The sequence below is a fragment of the Enhydra lutris genome, unplaced genomic scaffold (assembly GCF_002288905.1).
Source record: "Enhydra lutris kenyoni isolate GAN:26980312 unplaced genomic scaffold, ASM228890v2 scaffoldscaffold26, whole genome shotgun sequence".
NCBI classification, from domain to species: domain Eukaryota; kingdom Metazoa; phylum Chordata; class Mammalia; order Carnivora; family Mustelidae; genus Enhydra; species Enhydra lutris.
The window spans coordinates 5,653,655-5,664,330 of record NW_019154110.1 but is presented as its reverse complement, the minus strand read 5'-3'; the positions used below and the strand labels follow the sequence as shown (position 1 = coordinate 5,664,330).

The following is a 10,676-nucleotide window of genomic DNA, read 5'->3' as shown; positions in this document are numbered from 1 at the left end:
AGATGGCACGGGCCTTAGGAAGCACAGCACAGGTGACTCTGAGCTTTCCTTTCAAAAGAGAGTCTATTTATAAACTATAAAGTGATGTATCACTTACTGTTCTGCACCCAGAGGCTAGCACAAGGCGTAGCACATTGCATATTGGCTCAGTGAACCTTTGGTGAATGCATGAAAGAATGAATGAATGAGCGCCAGGAACAGATAACAGAGTCCATCTCTCCAGGGTTACTCCGTGCATTTCCTGGATAGTTTGATTGAGGGTAAAATCCATGAAAACAAAGCTTCTCCTGTACTAGATTCTTGTTTTTTCTTTTTTTTTTTGATACTTAAACTTTATTTTATTTTTTCAGTGTTCCAAGATTTATTATTTATGCATCACACCCAGTGCTCCATGCAATACGTGCCCTCCTTAATACCCACCACCAGGCTAACCCAACCCCTAGGTTCTAAGAGAAATCTGACACCTACCTGTCAGTCCTGAGACCACTGGGCTTGGAGGTGGGAATGGGGCGAGTGGGTGTGGCCACCCCGAAGGCAGGGTAAGGCTCCTCTGACAGTGTTCCCCCAGTGTCCTGGGGGGGGGAGGTCAGTGGCCAAGATGGCCCAAACCGTTTCTTTCCTCCTTCCACATCCAACCCTTGGGCTTGTCGGGCATCCCGTCTATTTCTTCCGTATCCTCCTCGCACTCCTAGGCTTCATTCTGCTCCTGGGACCTCACCTGGGCCACTGCAACAGTCTCAAAACCAGTGCCGCTGCTGAGGACGCCTGTCTCTCTCACATCCACCCTTCATGGGGTCGGAGAGATGTTTTAAAACCCTTAAAATTGCTAGGAATGTAGCTTTCTTTACACATACTTAGAGAGCTATGCTTCTAAAACTTGAACATACACTCACTCAAGTCAAATGGGGGTCTTGCTAAAATCCAGGCTGTGATTCAGCTGCTCTGGGATGAGGCTGGAGACCTTGCATTTCTAACAAGTTCCCAGGCAATGCAGGAATCTTGGACCACATTAGGAGTAACAAAGAGAAGAATCCAAACTTCCTGCCCAAGTCCTACTTTATCGGCCTCTTCCCAGGAGTCCCTCTCCCCCATCCTCTCCAACCCCTGTTCTTCTCTGATTGTGCTGTAGCCACACTGGCCTTCATTCTGTTCCCAGAGTATGCCAAGTTGTTCCTGCCTCAGGCCATTTGCATATGATGTTCCCATTGCCTAGAATGCCCCCTTCCCGGAGCTCCACATGGCTTGCTCCTTCTCCTTATTTAGATCTTAGCTCCCCCCACTTCACACCACTTATCCTTCTTCGAATTTATTCTGGTAATATATTTTTTGACTTGTGAACTTCCAGTCTCCACTCTCAGGTTTGTTGCACAGGAATAAGGACTTGGTTTCCTTTGCTTGGCCTATCCCAGAGCCTGGAACATGGCAGGTGCCCCTCTCATGCCTGCTGGGTCTAAGCGTGAACTTGCCCACATGACTGCCGTGGTGTTAGGACACACACAGGGTTTTGCAAGCTTCAAAGACCTAGTGTGCAGGTAAAGCAGGTGCCTGAGGCAGAGGGGAGGGGGAAAGGAAGGCGAGAACTCTCTGTACTGAGGATGCCACAGAAAAAGTCTCAAGAGCCTGGAGATGAAGTTGAACCTAAGAATCCCCGCATAATGAATGAATTCATTGAACCAGGAGAGTCTCACTCGGGAGGATGGGAAAGGAAAGTAACTAACATTAGTTAAGTGAGTTAACTAAGGTGCTTGGAACCATGCTGCCCATAGTAATCATTTAACCAATAAATAAAAATAAATATGTCAGACCCTTATTGGTGACCATGGCTTTGCAGAATTCTCTCTGTTCACCCTCACAACACGTGACCTCCATCTTGCAAATGAGGAGAAAGACTCTGAGATTAGAGAGGGCTTGCCGGGGGTCAGAGAGCCATTCGGAGCCAGGACTGAGAACCGCACTCCCTGAAACAGCTCCAGGGAAGGTGGTGAAGGCCACATTCCCCGTCCCTCTCCCTGCTTTCTGCTGTGTTCCAGAACCTGTTACCATCTGCCACCCTGGGCATTCATTACACTTCTTTCTTTCTTGTCTGTCTTCTCTGGCCAGAATACAAATTCCCGGAGCGTAAGGATTTTTGTTTTGTTCGCTACCGTTTCACTGAGCCTAGAAGAGGGCCAGCCACATAAGTAAACACTTGAGGAGTACTTACTGAATGTTAAAGGGATGAATGGAAGGATTATTTTTAAAGCCGTGCTTTCTGCATCTCTAAGAGGCTATTCTGTAAGCGTGTGGCTGGGGGGATCCCGAAACCCGCTTGAGAAGGGCCTCCCTGCCTCCGAGATGGAGGGAGTAGGAAGCCAGTGGCTGACTGACTGGTTTCAGCAGAACAGGACACGGAAGGCCGTGTCCACAGAAGGGGGCCCAGGCGCTTGGAGCCTGGTGGGACAGCAACCAGAGAGCTGGGGCTTGTCCAGTCTCCAGCCCCAACACCACTGCCTGGCAGACAGTTACTCTCCTCAGGATATGGCTTCCTACCTGAAGTGGCCCTGGCGGAGAATGTGCCAACCAGGCCCCAGTGGCCATTATAGCATAAATAGGCACTTACCAGGAAACCGTTTGTGAATTGAGTTAGAGCGAGCCTGTCACTCAAGCCCGGCCTCTCTTGCTGCTGAACAAACAGATTCTTCATCAGCTGGGACACACTATGGACGGTCCCTGGAGATAGTTCTTTGGGCCCATTGACCTTCCTCCGCACCAACGCTTCTCAAAGTTCAGGCTCCCAGACCTGTGGAGGCAGCAGCAGCAGCAGCAGCAGCAGCAGCAGCACCTGAGGACTTGCTGGAAGTGCAAATTCGTGGGGTGCCTGGGCGGCTCAGTCGATTGATTAAGCATCTGCCTTTGGCTCAGGTCATGATTCCAGGGTCCTGGGATCAAGTCTGACATCGGGTTCTCTGCTCAGCGGGCAGTCTGCTTCTATCTCTCCCTCTGCCTGTTACTCCCCCTGCTTGTGCTCCCTTGTTCTCTCTCTCTGGCAAATAAATAAATAAATAAAATCTTGAAAAAACAAAACAAAATACGCACATTCTCCAGCCCCATCCTCACGGCACTGAATGAGAAACCATAAAGGTGGGGTCCATCACTGCCTGTTACCAAGCCTTCCAGGAGATTCTGATTCACACTCAGGTAGAGAACAACAGGGACACAGTTCCCTTTCAGGGAAGTTACGACTCTTCTGCAATGACCGTGGACAGGGCTAAGGTGACAGTCAGGGTGGGGGGCTTCATAGATACAGAACAGGGAATCCTGTTTTAAATTAAGTGAGGAGTGGAAAGGGTCAAGAGTTAGGAAGGAAGCCTCTTGTGTTTCAGAAGATTCTCAGCGGACGGGTGAGTTTGCAAAAGCACATTTTAAAGTTATCATAGTTTTGTATTTTAGTTTTGAAATTTCAAATGACATTAAAGGAAGGTTTAATATAAAATGCCCCCTGGTCCTATGTGTAGAGTTCAAGCAGGAATACAATGCTGTGCCCCTACCTCCTGTTCAATTCTCATTCTTCAAAAAAGAGGGGGAGACAGACAAGACAGGCACAGAGAGAAAGTGCCCAGGCCAGGGCTGGCCTGAAAGATAGGAGAAACTCAGTATAGGATCTGCCTGAAGAATTCGTGAAATGGGTTGCACAACTTCATGGAGCTCCTGCTGTGGGCCAGGCGCTGTATTTGGCTCTGGGAAGAGGATACGAAGATAAATTAGCCAGCCACTTCTGCAGCCAAGGCACTTACAAGAGAAAATTTAGAGATATTCCTTCTGGATAGCAGATGTTGGAAGTATGGAATTGTGTGCTTTTGATTAGAGTCTTGGCTTTTCAGTTTAGCTAAGGGCACATGTGAACCCGGCAGGAGGTCGAGGGTGGGGGTTGGAGGAAGAGTGGGGAGATGGGTTGCAGCTTGAATGCTGAGTTAGAAGGCATAGACAGGCCGGCGCACCCAGGCCAGTAGCGGTTCTGTGCCTGTGTCCACAGACCGGGTCTGGGACTGTGTTTTTAAAGAGTTTTTAAGTTCAGTTTAGGAGATCTTAGGTTCACTTGTAGCAAATACCATCATTTATCCAGTGATATATGTGTCAGTAATCAGTTCAGGTCCATACATTAACTCATTCTTTATAGGAACCCTATGAGATAGGTACTATAATCAACCCATTTTTACTGATGGGGAAAGTCAGACACTCAAAGGTGAGCTCACTTTGCCCAAGTCACACAGCTAGGTAGAGTGTGAATTTGAGCGCAGGGTGTCTGCTCTAGAGCGCACCAAGCCCATGACAAATCAATGTGCCATCCCAGGCTTCTGGACTCGCCTGCTCGGTTGGGGTGGAGGAGGGATGGGATACTTATTTTGGTGGGAAAATAGGCTCCTGAAGAAAGCCCTTGCTGTCCTTCTCCAGATCTGAGCATTCCGGTTGGTATAGACAATTGAGAGTCCAATGCTCTGTGAACCAGCCGGAGGACGAGTACTTTAGGCCCCTTCCCACTAGATGGCGGCCCCTAAGCCCACATAGAAATCCTGGAATCTCCAATGTCCCCATCTTCCAAGGGTTCAGCTGCGGCTGCAGAATTGCAGGAAGCGGACCCTCCTGCCCCTGCCCCGCCCCATCCGGGGGTCGTGGGAAGCCCCCAGGCTGGAGGCGGGAGTGCGGTGGGGAGGGACGGAGAGGGCGGGGAGACTAGGCTTCCCCCGGCTCTAGGAGCCCGGGGGAGGAGCTGGCTGCTGCAGCCACTCCCGGGGCGCAGAGGCGGGGCGGTCTCGCACAGCCAGAGCCCGCAGCGGAGGGGGAAAGTCTGGACCACAGGGTGCGGGGCTCAGGGCTCGGGAAGCGGATCCCGGCCCCGAGGGCGCGGGCCGGGCGGCAGGTGCGCGGCGCGGACTACAAGTCCCAGCATGCCCAGCTCCCCTGACCCGGCCCCCGCGGCCACTTAAAAGCTTCGGGAGCCGCAGCCGTCGGGTCGCCGCGGCTTTCGCTTTGCCGCCGCGGCTCGGGCGGCGTGAGCAGCGGGTTCTGCGGCCGGTCGTCCCAGCGTCCGGGCTCCGGCTGCGCCGAGGGGCGCTCCTGGTCCAGCCCTTCCCGCTCGCGGATTCCCTCCCGAGGCGCCCGCGCCCCCGGGCTCTCCGCCTCGGCCACCCCGCGGCCCCGATGCCGAGGCATGGATAGAGCAGCGCTGCGCGCGGCGGCGATGGGGGAGAAGAAGGAGGGCCGCGGCGCGGGGGACGCGGCGGCGGCGGACGGGGGCCCCGGGGCCGCAGCCAGCCGGGCGCTGCAGCAGTGCGGGCAGCTCCAGAAGCTCATCGACATCTCCATCGGCAGCCTGCGCGGGCTGCGTACCAAGTGCGCGGTGTCCAACGACCTCACCCAGCAGGAGATCCGGACTCTGGAGGTAAGGGGGCCGCGCGCCCGGGAAGCGGCCCCCAGTACCTCCCTCGCTGCCCATGTGCACTCGTTCCCAGATGCATCCTGGAGCTCGGGTCGCCCCTTTGAGGCTTCCTCTCCTTCCTCCACTCGCTGATGAGGCGGCTTGGGGACCCAGGACCAGCTCCTCACCTTGGGCGGGATTTGGAGGGGGAGGGGCGGAGTGGGAACTGGGGTGGAGGCTGGAGGCGCCCGTGGGCGGGGTGGGCTGCCCGCGGGCATCCCGTGCTTCCCTATCTCTGCCCCCACCCCATTTCCATTTTGCGGGGCTGCAGGACTCATTCTCCCACTGAGTCACACCCTGGACTTTTATCTCTGTGACTGTGACGAGCAGCCGTGGGCCGGGGTGACGAGGCGTGGGGGGTCCCCCTAAAGTGTGACCACACGCCCGCCATTCTCTCTCTCTCTCTTTCTCTCTCTCTGTGTGTGTGTGTCTTCCCCTCACGCCCCAGACTCCGGCTTGTTCCTTCCTTTCCTTTCCTCCCAGGATTTTTGTCTGCCGCTTTTCAGAAACGTGTTTGCTGAAACTGCATTTTTACCGTTCAGGCATTTGGTGCTTTCCTTTCGCACAGCCACAGCATTTCACTGCTCGAAATATAATTACCCAGCGACTCCCCCACTCCTCCTCACACACTGGATTTTGCTTTAGGGAGGACTGCTGGGGCACGACGCCTTTGGTGGGAAGATGACACTATTTAAGGGGTTTAGGAGGAGCCGGTCTCCGGTGTAAAGAAGAAATCAGATCTGCAGGCCCTCCTCCCTCAAATTATAGCCGGGAAGTGCAGTATTTAAAGGGTTTGGAAGAACCAGTCAGAAGGGTGGTTGGGTTCTCAGAAGGGGTGGGGTGGGGGAGACTCACCCTCCCCCATACACAATAGAGGGAAACTAGTGCATTCCCAACTAGCTTTTGTCCAGAGACTGGAAAGGCTGTGAAATGCCAGGCACCACTTAATTGCTACCCCATCTTCTTTCCACCTTGCACTGGCACATCTGGCCTTCTGCAGATCTGGGGATGTTTTGTTTTATTAGAACCTTAGTTTCTCACCCCCCCCCCCCCAATTGCTGATTGCCTTCGCCAGCTGTCAGAGGGCCAGTCCGTGATTTGAGCACACCAGTAACTGGAATCCCTGTTTGATCCAAAATGACTTCTCTCCTGCAGTTCTGTTTTCTTAAGAGCTACAAAACCAGGAACATTGGAAGCATCTATCTAATCGGTGCTGGCTAGTCTCCTTTCTGTTCTAGTTGCTATAGCAGTGATGACCAGGGCTTTGCTTAAAAAACAAACCAACCAACAACACCCCCCACCCCCCCAGCTGTCCCTTCTTGCATGCATGCTGCTGTTTCCCAAGTGGCGAATGAAACTGGTTTCTTGAACACAGCCGAATGTGTTTGCCCAGCAAAGTTCAGTTTTTAAACTGACACAATAGGGGGCCTGTGTGGCTTCGATGTGGGAGGAGGGATCGTTGTCCGGCAGCATGTGTCTGGTTGGACTGCTGTGTTACTGAGACGAGAGAAAGTTCTCTGTGTGGGCCTCTCTCGGATTGTCCCCATGTCACTCAGAGAAGCTCCTGGTTCACAGAGTGGATACAGGAGAACCAGTTCCTGTTCATTCTCTGGAAACAGCGCCTTGCCCTCTGGGTACCCTGACTTCCAGAGTCATTTGTTTTGGCAAAGGTATGGCATCAGGACACCCCAAAGCATCCCACTCTTTAGGTCTCTGGGCTATGTTTATTCAGTGGTTTCCCTCCCGAGGGTTTATTGGAGGATGGGCTCTGGTAGCCAGAAACCCATCCAAAGTCCCAAAGAGGAATACCCAGGTCCCTGTTCTTTCCATTGTGATGTGGGTTTGGGTCCATCCCATTCCCTCAAAAGGGAGGATCTGCTTTGTTTTTTGGGATGGGAATTTAGATCTCAAAAACTTTTTTTCCCTGGGGCTGCCTCCAGCTAGTTCACCCTGGAGGCCTTAACCTCCTAACCTGAACAGGGAGGCTGGAGTGGATCTTTTCAGGCTCTTGTGGCTCTAAATTTGGTGGTTTCATGAAGGGGCCTCAGTTGGGTTGAATCAAACGTTTGTTAACATGTCCCCATTTAAAAATAGTTCTAATAGATCTACCAAAGTGATAAAATAGGGGGAGAAGTGTATTAGTCATAGAGTTCTGCTGATAGGGACAGTGTGGTGGACAGCTTTGGATTCAGGTTTGGGGACTCACTGTGTGACCTTGGGCAAGTCCCATGACTTCTGAACCTCAAGCTTTCCCATCTGTAAAATGGGGATGAGACGGCAGAAACCTGCAGTGTTGCGAGCCTGTAAGTCCGTGTCTTACTACCAAAAGATTCTGCCTATCAGCTTTCCCTGGGGAGAGTCCAGTGGCATTCATAACCCACGCCACCTTCAGGGGAAGGTACTTCGACAGAGCTGGCTCTTGTTTCCTGGAGATGGCTGACCCAGGCCAGGAGACAATCCCACCAGTGTGTAGTGAGGTAGACAGGGCAGTGGCAATGTCTGCTCTGGCTTTCTTTTCTGTTCTGTGGGCTCCTCTCTCATATGCCAGGCCAGGGCCCCCAGAGACCGTGCTTGCAACGTTGGATTCCTGGCTTTTAAAGAAAGGGGCTCACCAGAGGGCTTGGCTTATCCGACTTTTCCCAGAATGGAGAAATGAACCCCAGCCCACTCTGGCCTTCGTTGAGGAAGCGTTCCCTGGCAGAAACAGCACGTGGGAGGCCGCTGGAAGTCTTGGACTTGGGCGCACCTGCTGGTGTCCGAGATTCGGCGTAGCGGTATTGTTTGGGATTCAAAAGAGTGGAAGGAGCTGGGGCTTAATGTTTGCCTCCTATCTGCCAGCCGGTGCTGCTGGGTCCTTCTCAGCCTCCTGATATTTCCTAGAAATCCACCAACCTTCACCACACAATTGTTTCTCTCTAGGTGGGGAGGAAGGGGAGACAAAATCTGCACTCAGAGTCAGAACCTGTAAACTTTGCCGTGAGGCCGCTTCATCATAGCGGAAGCTGGGGCCCTGTCTCCATCAGACCCTCCCAGGGGGTCTGAGAACTCCATGGAGGAGGGATAGAATGTTCTCATTCCCAGATGTACTCACAGAGAACACCTGGCTGGCCTCACATCTGGGCCTGGAACCCCCATGCCAGTTCATTCCCTCATATATTCATCCTTTGTGGGCTAAGTCTCTGCTGGGCTCTGTGGAGATAACAGTGCCTCATGAAGATTCACATTTAGGGGCATGGTAACTTTGCCCTTTTCTGCCTCCCTGCTAGCACTTTCCAGAAGAGGCTATGGCATACCAAGTCTCCCTACCTTATGCTCTTTTAGAGAGAAACCCCTCCAATGCAAGTGACTTGGAGAAAGGAGTTCCTGAAGGATCTTGCCCATGGGCCTGCTGGGAAGGCACCAGTGGGGAGGAATGGTGGGTATAGTCTGCATTGGGGCCCCTTCCCTGAGGAATTGCCCAGGAGCCAGGAGGCCCCCCGGGGAAGACCCTGCTGCTACTCAGAAGGTCAGTGGGGCTTGCCTTTCACCCAGCTTGATTATGGGTGACCCAGGTCAGAACCCTGCTGTGTGGAGTACCCGAGCTCTCCCCATGGTCCCCGCACCCCACCCCGAACTTCTGGAAAGGAGAGGGGATGCCGTTCGTCCTCACAGATCAGGCCCTTGGGCCTTGTGTAAACTTGACACACCTTTTGTTATTACTGGTTTGCCTGCTGAGCTAGGGGCAGCCACCCTGGGAAGGATTCAGTGGTAGGGAGGTTGCTCTCCTGGTCTTTGGGGGACGCTTGGAATCCAGTGGGGAGCCAGGCAGGTGAACCATAGTGCCTCCAAGTAACATGGCTTGCTGACTGCTTAGGAATTGGGAATATGACCAAATGGTTGGCCAGGCTAGCCTTCTGTTGTCATGGGACGTATTTGCAGAGTCCTGGTGTCCCAGGTCACGTCCCCTGCAGAAATTCGAGCAAAATCAGGTTTCCCTTTCCCCTACCAGCTGTTGCTCTGGAGTGGACCATTTCTCTCCTGCTCCATTGCCAGAGTAGCAGCCTCCTGCTGGAGGGATGCAGAGATGGGGTGCTGTCCCCTTTGGTGTCTCCTTTCGTCTTGGTAGCTTTTCCCCTGGTGGAACTCGTCCCCGGCGTTCGCAGCAGTGGCCTGGAGAGGGTGCTACCGTTTGCCAAGGCTGGGGAGGGCTGAGTGGTGCTGGAGGAAGGCCTTACCACATCTGTAGCCCAAGTTCGGGAGGCCAGGAGTGAGCGCCAGGAGGCCGCTGGCTTGCTGCCTGGGGACAATAATGGGAAGGCCTCCTTCCCCTCTGGGCCGGCCCCACATTCTGGGGAGCTGCATTCCCCACCACAAAGATTCTAGCCCTGCCTGCTGGCTGTGGTCTGAAGAGGGACTGCAGAGGGCCTGGTCCTTGGTGGCAGTTCCTGCAGTCATGGGGAGATGTAGCAACACCTGCGACCATGTCTCTCTAAGCTGTGCTTTTTAGAAAGTCTGTGTCTTTTCAGAAGAGATGGATCAGAATCTTCCCTCATATTCAGGGGAAAAAAAGCCGTGCAGGTACCTTTGGGGATATGGAAATGGGCCTGCCTGCTCAGTGAGGGTGGACATGGAACAGAAACAGTCTTGATCACCTGTTCTGGGTCGAGCACTCTGCCAGGCCCTCGGCATATTTTGCCGTAGAAGGGTTTTGTCTCATTTGCAAATGAAGACATGGAGGGCTCAGAGGCCTGAGTGAGTAGGTGGACCAGACCTGGACCAGACCTGGGTTGCCTTGTCTTCAGAACCTACATTCTGAACCTTGCAACTGCCTCTAGCGGCCACGCTGGCCATTCTGTTCAGAATCGTGGCTGCTGAGCCCCAGGAAGTGGCCAGTAACACAGGCAGTCCAGGGGCGTTTGCTGGGTTGCTCCGTTCCCAGGGACTGGGTCTACTGGTGGCCGCTGCAGGCTGTGCAGCCTCTGAGCTGGGGTTGGGGCTGCTTCCCTCTAGTTCAAAGACAGGTCTGTGATGCAACGAGCCCTGTGCTGCTGGTGTCGCTGAGAAACGAGAAGCTGCCTGGAGATCAGCTTGCTCATAATTTTTTTAATGGATACCTGCCTTATACTTTCTGAGTAATCCCTCGGATGCACGGCATATTCTTTAGCTTTCTACTTTTTACAGAAATATTTTAGAAATACACATAATGGTCTGTGTTCGGTGTAAAAAAAAAAAAAAATACGGA

General features: G+C 53.2%; 1 protein-coding gene across 5 annotated transcripts in view; it reads left to right on the top strand.

The window, feature by feature from the left end:
• The first annotated feature begins 4,875 nt into the window (after nt 1-4,875).
• LOC111151623 (kinase suppressor of ras 1) overlaps nt 4,876-10,676 on the top strand; it is a 163,609-nt gene continuing 157,808 nt past the window's right edge. For 2 of the 5 annotated variants that reach the window (XM_022509724.1, XM_022509730.1), the window contains exon 1: nt 4,877-5,419. In XM_022509724.1, coding sequence (XP_022365432.1) covers nt 5,189-5,419 — 231 coding nt within the window. In that variant the 5' untranslated portion in view covers nt 4,877-5,188. Of the gene's footprint in view, nt 5,420-10,676 lie in introns of all 5 variants that reach the window. The other 3 variants (XM_022509729.1, XM_022509726.1, XM_022509727.1) reach the window with 3 other exon arrangements.